At 40.3% G+C, this 10,377-nt stretch overlaps 1 protein-coding gene across 1 annotated transcript; it reads right to left on the reverse strand.

Moving 5' to 3' along the window:
- Positions 1–1,933: 1,933 nt before the first annotated feature.
- Positions 1,934–9,565, reverse strand: LOC116883830 (ankyrin repeat domain-containing protein 7-like). The gene is made up of 5 exons (XM_032885090.1): positions 9,273–9,565; positions 5,611–5,725; positions 5,287–5,460; positions 4,218–4,324; positions 1,934–2,233 (listed from the first exon to the last, which is right to left on the reverse strand). The coding sequence occupies exons 1-5, from the start codon at positions 9,563–9,565 to the stop codon at positions 2,092–2,094; spliced, it is 831 nt and encodes a 276-aa protein (XP_032740981.1). The 3' UTR covers positions 1,934–2,091.
- Between the last annotated feature and the right edge of the window lie 812 nt (positions 9,566–10,377).

Raw genomic sequence — 10,377 nt, forward strand, 5'->3', positions numbered from 1 at the left:
ATGGTAGCACGAAACTTGTGGGAGTGGCCAAGCAATAACTGCACCAACTAGAGACTCATGCTGCAAGAGGAATCCCATGCCTGACACTACCTAAACGGCTAGGAATCCGAGTCAGAGCAGCCTAGGATAGAACCAAACATGACTGGTGTGATGATCTGAAGAAAAATATTCCCCCATAGGTCCATAGAGAGTTGCAGTATTAGGAGGTGTGGCCTTGTTGGAGTAAGTGTGGCTTTGTTAGGAGTGAGTCTCTAGTTGATATCTCTGAAGCTCAAATCAGGCCTATTGACTCATTGTCTTCCCTCCTGCTACCTGCCTCTCTGGATGTAGAATTCTCAGCTACCACTTCAGCACCATGACTGCAAGCATGCCACCATTCTTCTCAGCGTGATAATGGACTAAACCTCTGAACTGTAGGCCAGCCCCAATTAAACATGTTCCTTCTTATTGTTGCTGTGGTCCTGGTGTCTCTTCACAGCAATAAAACCCAAACTAAGACAACTGGCAAAAAAAATCAATACGATGATTCCTTATGATGTTCTGCTATTCTCATAGATCCATGCCTAGCCCAGTTGTTGTCAGAATGCCATCATCCAGCAACTGATGGGGGCAGATGCAGAGACCCACAGCCAAACTCTAGGCAGAGACAGGGAATCCCACAGAAGACAGGGAAGAAAGATTGTAGGAGCCAGAGGATTCAATAACACCATGAGAACATAGCCCATAGAAACACCTAAGCAGGGCTTATAGGGACTCACAGAGACTGGAGCAACAACCACAGACGCTGTATGGATCTCCACTAGGTCTTCTGCATGTATGTTATGGTTGTGTAGCTTGGCGTTCTTGTGGGACTCACAACCATAAAAAATGTGGATATTTCTGATTCTTTTGCCTGTGCTTTGGGTCCCTTTTCCTCCTACTGGGTTGCCTCGTCCAGCCTTGATATGAGACTTGTGCCCAGTTAGGCCATGTTTGGTGGATATCCCTGGAATCCATTTTTAAGGGAAATGGAGGAGGGGGAGATCTGGAAAAGAAGGGAGGTGGGGAGAGGCGTGGGGAAAGTGAAGGGTGGGGAAACTGCAGTTGAAATGTAATGTACGAAAGAATCTTAAAAGGTTTAAAAAAAAACAGAATTGGAACCTTCCCTGACTAGAATGATTTAGAATCATCCACACTTGGAAATGGAGCTATTCAAACTATAAGGAGTTTCTGAATAAAATTCAATGTCAAAGAAGAGCAGACTCTGTGATGTCTTCTTGAAAAATTATTGGAGTTTTTTTTCTGATATTTTGGAGAGGTCACAACACATATTTAATGGCAGAATAGCCATAATCCTCTTAGGTAACAACATGTTGAATGCAAATAAAGGTTTTGAACAGATGGAAAGGCAACACTTTTGGAATAAAACTCATAAGAAATGAAGAAACTGTTCTAATGAATATGTGAATATTACCACAAAAGGCCAGGAATCTGAATCAATAAAGGGTGACTACTGAGTAGCAGTTAATCCTTACAAAACTATAGGATTCACTTTAATAGTGAAGCTATAACAACAGAATCAACAAGGAGAAAAGGACATGACATGAATTTCATTTCTCTCTCTGACTTGTGAGAGAAGGTTGACTCCCTTGTACTTTCAGAACTAGTTGGTTTCATAGAATTTCAAGTAGCAGTGGTAGAAGACAGCTTTTGTGGATTTTCTGCTAAAATGGACATTATAAGACTAAAGTAAACAATTAAATAAAAATGTGACACTGTGCACAAGGGTTATGTTGGAGTGCAATGGAGCATTCTAGAATCGCTAAGTATAAAGATCTTCAAACTCCCAAGGACAAGGATTATGGAGGTAGCTCAATGGTAGAATACTTGTCTTACCATCAGGCCCTATTTTCAATCCAATATTATTAAAAATCAAACTTGTCTTGAGATTAATATATCCTGCACCCATTTCTACTTCTAAATAATCCATCACTTTGCTTGGTTTCCAGATGATGAACTGGACTAACTCACTTCCCTTTCAAAACAACTGAAACTGACAATGAAATCTCATCTGTGTGGTTATTCGAAACAATTAATGTTAACTAGAATTACTTACACATCACGATCACCCTCAATAGCATAACGTAAAGCAGTCCATCCAAATAAATCTTTCAAGTTTATGTCAGCACCTTGCTGAAGAATAAGGTTGACCATAACTGGACAGTCACATCTTACAGCATACATGAGAGAATTTCTAAAATAAAAATAACTTCAGTTACAAACCTGAATAGTTATTTATATTTAAAAAGTATTAGATACACTTTGCCAAAAAGCTTACTCAACTGTATAGAGTTATTAACAGACATAACTATTTCGTCTATGTAAGATCCAGTATTCAACACCATGTTGTCTTCAAAGCTGGAAAGACATAACACTCTAGTAGACTCCTTTCTCACTCTATTACATAGGAGGATTCCCACGTCAATACTCTTTGATGGACAACTATGTTTCTTAGGAAAATTTATCTGAAGTACATTAAAATTTAGAAGATTTCACCATTCTCTCCATGGCTTAATAATGTGATATTTTGCAATTTATGCTCATGTCAAATAAGTGATATTATTTGTGTGATTAATATAATAACAGTAACAATATAAAATTATATTGATATAGTGACAAAGATAGTTACAATGAGAAACCAGATCTTTTGGGTTCAGACTCCATCTTAGAGAACATGGCCTAAGGTTGAACTCTACAAGTAAACTAACAAACTGGCACCTAGCACCAGTTTCCAGGTTACTCCCCAACAAATATACACCTCCAACTTATTAGCATTCCCCTGGCACTTCACTTCCTAACAACCACAAATCAGGAGAAAAGCAGAAGTTAAGTTTATGGTTTGGCTCCCAGCACCAACCAATTATGTTAAAGGCCATAATGGCCCCATCACCAATCAAATGTGTGCCAGGCTAGAAACCCCTTTGCTTGTTTGCTTGCCTCTATATATGCTTGCCTTAAACTAGGCTCAGGGCTCTACCTTCCATCCTACTGTGTCAGGGTTGACGAGGAGCCCAAGCTGGAGTTTGAATAAAGAGACCCTAATGCAATTGCATCGGAATCAGCTCCTTGTTGGCCTTTTGGGATTAATGAACAACTCCTGGCAGAACAATAGTACTTTCAGTCAAATGATGCTGATTACCACATGATGGGCACTGAGATAGGATGTATATTAATATTTTCTTCAAACAAGGACTCAATATGTATGTTTCACTATGTTGATCAGGCTGACCTCAAACTCAGAGATACCCATGCCTCTGTCTTCAGAGTGAGGAGATCCCAGCAAGCTCCCACATCAAAAGTCTTACAACCACTTGTCACTTGTATTATTACATTTTAATATATTAGTGATGTGTTTTCTCTGGCTTAGCCATATAGCACTGGGAAATGACACAGACAAGACCTACAGGAAGCTTGCTATCAGTCTGGCAGCAGCAGGTGACGTCATCCATGTGCTGCTGGTTTCAGACATAAAGAATGCAAAAATTGTAGGATTGTGGAGATTTACACCAAAGTTTCAGGAGAAGAAAATAAACCTATGAGACCAGGCAATGAGTATCAGGCTGGAATTTCCAGCGTAGATCTCCTAATTGAGTTTTATGTTGAATTGTGAATGGAAGTAAACTTACAGTGGAAACCTTGAAGTATTGAGAGGTTAGGGTACACAGGGCTCCTTGGGAGTTCTCCCACATTCTCCCAATCATGGAGATAATATGGGATGCTTTCCCTGCCAAGATAGAGAATACATTCTGAGGCCTTCAACCAAAATAAATTTTCCCCTGTCATGTATACCTATATGAAAGGTAACTAACATACAATGTTCTTTTTACTTTTATACTCAATATAAAATTTTCTAAAGAAAAGTGTATTAAAACAAGATTAATACACTTTAGCTAATACAATATTATATGTACTAATATCGGATTAAAAACTAAAGAAATCAGCCAATATTAATAAGAAGAGTATGAACCTTATATATCACTCACTCTAAGTTACTGAAATTCTAATCTGGGAGTAGTAGCCCATGCCTTTAATCCCAGCCCTTGGGAGACAGAAGAAGGCAGATCTCTGAGTACAGAGCAAGTTCTAGGACCCCAGAGCTACACAGAGAGACCTTGCTGTACTGTATTATGTGCATGGTTGCGTCTGTTGAAAGGTTTTTATGAATCAAGCAACTCCACCTCCTCTGTGAGTCAACGGCATGCACGCTTGCTTCCATCCTGACTAAGAATTGTGCCATCTTCAGTCTGTTCTCCTTGAGAGCAAGCAAGAGTGGCGTGAGGTTATCCTGTAAAACAGCAAAATAAACTTACAGTTCGCAAAGACCCAATAGGCATAACTGTTGGTATTTAGTCTAGACTCTGCCCCACAGTTACCTGGCAACAGCCAGGTGTGCTTGACTCACTATAAAAGGGGCTCCTTGCCCCTCCTCTCTCTCTAGCTCTTCCCCTTGCTCACTTACCTTCTCCACTCTGTCTCTCCATTCCTCTCCCACCCCCCATCCCCGTCTCTCCACATGCTCATGGCCGCTACTCCTCTATCCCTCTCTCTCTCTCTCTCTCTCTCTCTCTCTGTGTGTGTGTGTGTGTCTGTCTGTCTGTCTGTCTGTCTGTCTGACCATTAGACTGAGCTCAGGGACCCTGTTGAGGGAGGTGGTAGAAGGACTGGAGTCTCACAGGGGGATTGAACCCCATAGGAAGAACATCTGCTGGCTGGACCACCCAGTGCTCCCAGGGACTAGACTATTAATCAAAGAGTACACATGGAGGGATCCATCGGTCCAGATACATATGTAGCAGAGGATGGCCTTGTCTGACATCAATGGGAGGGGAGACCCTTGGTCCTGTGGAGGTTTTATGCCCCAGCATACAGGGATGATGGGGCAGGAGAGGGTGGATGGGTTGGGAGCACCCTTATCGAGGCAAAGGGGAGGGAGGAGAGAGCAAATGTGGGATGGGGGTAGTTGTGGAGAGGTAACTGGAAGTGGGATATCATTTGAGATGTAAATGAATGGATTGATCAAGAAAAAAAAGAGAAAAAAAGAAATTCAGTGTTTTCACATACATTTGTCTTTAGTGTAAAGAAGAAAGCTGTATTTTCTAAGTACAAATACTTTGCAAAGTACCAATATTTAAAATATTTCCCTTCCAAATATCTAAGCATTTTCATTCCAAAGAACGAGTGAGCTTCTAAACATAGGTGATTAGCCCTGCATAAATCACACGTGTTTCTAAACAGAGTGATCCTTACTTTTGTCCTTTCCTCAATATCTGCTCCATACTCTAGCAGCCTGGCAGCCATTGCTGAATTCCCACCATAGACAGCATAGTGCAGGGCAGTGTTGCCCCTGCTGTCTTTAATGTGCAGGTTAGCATGGTGCTCTAGCAGAAAACACACAATTTCATCTTCCCAGCTTTGGACAGCCTTAAGGGATAGTAACAAGAAACACACAGTCAGCTCAAAGAATTTATGATATAAACTCATGGGTTTTGCCATTAATTGTAATTACAAAGATGAATTCATTTTTACTTCAGTCAAGATAATCTCATTCCTAAAATGATGACTATGGTCTACCTTCATCAGGGGTGTGATGTTATGATTGTCACACACATTAATCTCACAGCCACGCCTCCAGAGATAGATCACCAGTTCTAAATGTCCATAGAAGCAGGCAAAGTGCATGGCATTCCTGTCGAGAAATCACAGTGCACTATCTCAATATGTGCAAGTATTCTTGTAACCAGAACAGTTAAATAGCATACATGGCATTGCCTTTTAAACAAATATGTAATTCTCTTCTGAAGAAATTTGTTTTCACTTGTGAAATTTCTTCCAAACACACACACATACATCAATCTGCTTCATTCACATTAAGCCTCATTTAAAAATTCAGGGTATAGAACACAGACCCTTTGCCAGAATGTAGCACAAATGACTTTTATCTCAGTTCACTATGACCCCTTGTCTCCAGTTCTTCTGAGCCAGTCTGTTCCTGTCTGTTGATTGCCATGCTGCCTTCTGCACTTGTCATTAAGCTCTGCTCATGGCATTCTCCTTTGACTCTCCAAGTTTGCCCACATTCCTACCACACAGCAAGTCTATTGCCCTATAAGCCACATGCTGAAGGTGGTGTTCAGGAAATGAGAAGGAACTGGAACCAACAACTGATTATACCCTCCCCAAAGCCTGACCCACAGAAACTTCCATCTATTCATATGGTTCCACAACTCCCAAATCAGAGCTACCATCTGAGGACCAAATGCTCAAATACATGAGTGGGGGAGAGGGTACCTTTGAAGTCTAGCAGATTTTAATCCTACTCTAAGCTCTGTTATCTACAATCATTTCTTATCTTTCCTGGGCTTTATTTCTGCTCCAGTAAAACGGAACATCGTGATGCTTCATTAAGAATGTATAAACGATATCTAAGAAAGATTTACTTATAACATGCTAGATATTAATCATATTACTCCAACTTAGCATACATGGTTAAACAGGTTGGTAAGGCAATACAACTATACCCATTTTGTAGATGTTTTAAGGATTCTATATTTCAACAACTGTAAGGCAGCTTTTTTTTAATGAGCCAGGATCTTCATGTCCAGATTCATGAACTCATGCTCCTCCTGCTAAGATGCTGAGGATGGTATGCCTTTCTCCTGTTTTAGAACTATAAATTATAGCAGCTTTTAGATTTTTATTAATACTCAAAAGAATGGGTCAGAATACAATCCTATATACAATGAGTCCTTTGAAATCTAGTTATGCCAATTGCACTTAATAAATTTTACTTTTTACAAACACAGTCAAAACAGCAATAGCAGTAGCAACAGCTAAGCACAGAGTAACCAGGGCTTTGGTTTTCAGACTTAAAAACCAAAGAAAGAAATTGCAAGAATCAAATGAGGAAGTATCATTTAATTTAATTTTAGTCAATATTGCTACTCTGGGCCAAAAAAAAAAACATGAAGTTTTCAAGGAAGAATGGATCCTTTAAGATAATTATGTGCATAGTAGATATTCTGGTTAAGCCTGGAGACTGAATGGATTGAGAGAATGAGAGGGATTCACATTTCTATATAGGAACTATTAAAAAGTAAGGTAATTCCTGTACAAAATTAATAGCCATGTATATTTGCTTTCTTTTGTGTTCATCCTTACAATCAGTGTCTTAGCTTGGGAATCTTTGGCGTGATAAAATAGCATGACTAAAGCAACTTGGAGAGAAAAGGGTTCACTTGACTTATACTTCCACAGCACTGTTCATCATCAAAGTAAGACACGACAGGAATTTAAACAGGACAGAAACCTGGAGGCAGGAACTGATGCAGTGGCCATGGAGGGGTGCAACTTACCAGTTTATTCTTTATGGCTTGCTCAACCTGCTTTTTTATAGAACACAGAACCACTTGACTAGAGATAGCACCACCCACAATGTGCTGTGCCCTCCCCCTATCAATAACTAATCAAGAAAATGTCCTACAAGCTTCTCTACATCCCAACCATATGGAGACGTTTTCTTTATTGAGGCTCCCTTCTCTCAGCTTGTGTCAAGTTAACACATAACCAACCAACACAGGCAGGGGTTGTCCCTAACGCTGTTCCTGCTGTGGATCCCATTCCTGTAACTGAGCTACCTTGTCTGGCCTCAGTGGGAGAGGTTGTGCCTGGTCCTACAGTGACTTGATGTGCCAAGGTAGGGTGATGCTGAGGGTGGGGACTGCCCCTTCTCTGAGGAGAAGGAAAGGGGGAAATGGGGGGAATCTGTGTGAGGGAAACTAGGAGGAGGCCTGATATTGAGATGTAAAGTGGATGAATAATGAAAAAGAACTAACACGGTCTGCAATTATTTGCATGAGTCTATACAGAATAAAACCATGCTCAATAATAGTTATACAATATAAAAATCTATAAGCACAGATAAAAAGATTATTCTCAGAACAGACTAAGTATCAACAGAAAATACACACACACACACACACACACACACACACACACACACAAAATTAAAAGGAAATGTGAGATTTTTCATCTGTAAATGAACACAGCACCGCTCTTTGAATGACTACTTGAAAGAATAGTAGAAGCGTTTGGAGGACCATTCCCAACTAACACAGGAGGCAAAGAAAGACTCAGTGCCAACGCACTGCATTAAAGTAAATTATATTCTGTCTCACTGAAAATAAGCTAGAAAGAATGTTTTATAAAAAGGACCAGAAACCAAATGTTCAAATTAAATATGTAAGTCAGTGGTTCCTAATCAATGACCCTTTCACAGGGGTGGCCTAAACCCATCAGAAAAGGCAGATGTTTACATTATGTTTCACAACAGTAGCAAACTACTATTGTGAAATAGCAACAAAAATAATTTTATGCTTAGGGGTCACCACAACATGAGGATCTGTATTAAAGGGTAGCAGCATTGCAAAGCAGAACTGATGATTTAGGAGTAAAAAAAAGAGGAAAATTCATGTGTAATTCAAATGTTTGAAAATGCTACATTAGACTTGTACGTATAGTTTACTAAAACAAGTCTACAATCAAAGTTTGTGTAGATGTACTCAAACTGGTGTCACTTAACTAATCATTAGCTAAATCTGACTATGCTAATATTCCTCTGTGTCTGTCTGTGCCTCCTTCAAGGTGAAATATTCAATGGATATTTTTTTAATAACTGTGTTCCTCTAATAATTTGACATTTTAAGATAGGCTGATAAAAATAAAGTGCTGTGGGTTTCTTTTCCCCCTACTGGGACCACACATACATATACACTTATACATTCTAATATACATTCTGATATATATCATATATAGTGGACACTGGGTTTTACTTTAAGAACTTTAGGTTTGAAGGTAATAAATCCATTCCGAATCTTTTTGTTCTTCACTTTAAAAAAAAAATGTTCTTGCCCACAACACCCAGAGGTGTAAAAAAATGTACTTAACATCGTATTTCTAATGTAAGATAAAATGATGATTCGTTTTTGTTAATTAACACTTTTAAATAGTCTGTTGACTCTCTAAATGGCTCATGACGAAGGGAAAGCAATCAGACTTCTGTCCTTGTGTTGTCTGGGGCCAGAGGTTCTTTCCAGGTGTTGCTGATCAAGGCGCTAAAACAGCCTATGTGTGGTAGCAGTGATCAGAGTTAGGCCCACGCCACTCCTGTTCCTGTCCTGGGAGCCAATAAAGATGTCTCCCACACTAACTCTCCCCAGGTCTGAAAGCTCTCTTACCTATTTTCCCTGTCTCTGTGATTGACTTCGTATTTGCCCAGAGTGAAGTACAGCCGCATAAAAGGTAAATCTCCTGCACAGGCCGCCATGTGCAGATCATTGTCAGGGAAGTATGCCATGTCTAAATAAGCAGGATCCTCCCTTCCAAAGCACGAGTTGTTTCTCCGTGCCTTAATATCACAGAAACCCAAGGGTGTCTCTTCCCTACTCTTTTTCTGACAGCAACACAGCGCAGAGAAGCCTGGGAAACCCAAAGACCTCCTCTCTCCCCCTCGGCTGCACTTTCCTCCCATCTCAGGCAAAGTTATATACAGCAAGCCAACCGTTAACTGACCCAGTATCAACGTTATTATAAGCAGGCTCTCCCCATCTCGTATCGAATTATAAGTCCACCCCTCCTGTTTTTAATATCTAAATATCAATGATGTAATAAGCCCACCCCTTCTGATCCAAATATTATCTCTTGTCATAGCCTAGCCAAATCTCTCCCAACCTCCATGTCCCCTCAAGTCTACTCCCTGGTTTTGTGTCTATCAACTGCAGCGACAGTTGGCGAAGAGCTCTTGTCAAGCCATGCTGGTGGACGCAAGTATGCAAGGGTGCACGTGATCGTGTGCGTGCTTCTGACTTTTGACTGGCTGAAGCCAATAAAGATCGATGTGCATATATATAATCCAGCCTGTCAAATCTCTGCAGAGTCGACATGTGCTGTTTCAAATGTCAAAAGAGGCTGGAGGGATGGTTCGGTGTTTCTTAAGAGCATGTATTGCTCTTACTGACGGACCTAGCTCCGTTTCCAGCACCCACCATAACTGACTTACAATGTCATGTAGCTCCAGAGGGTTCAACAGCCTCTTTTGGATTGCAGGCACCTATATTCACATGGGCACATTCCCTCACACACATATGAACGTAATTAAAAATTACAAACATTGTAAATGTCAAAAGTCAAAGAGCGCTAGATGACTTTTGGTCATTCACTCAAGGCTGACTTGCAGCCAGGGGATCCTGGTTCATGTCTGTTGAAAGTGGAGGAGGACATGGACTGCCAAAGGCCTGCTTTTCAGAAAAATCTCTAACAGAATGGTCTCTTAATTTCTATTGT

The sequence above is a fragment of the Rattus rattus genome, chromosome 14 (assembly GCF_011064425.1).
Source record: "Rattus rattus isolate New Zealand chromosome 14, Rrattus_CSIRO_v1, whole genome shotgun sequence".
Classification (NCBI taxonomy): domain Eukaryota; kingdom Metazoa; phylum Chordata; class Mammalia; order Rodentia; family Muridae; genus Rattus; species Rattus rattus.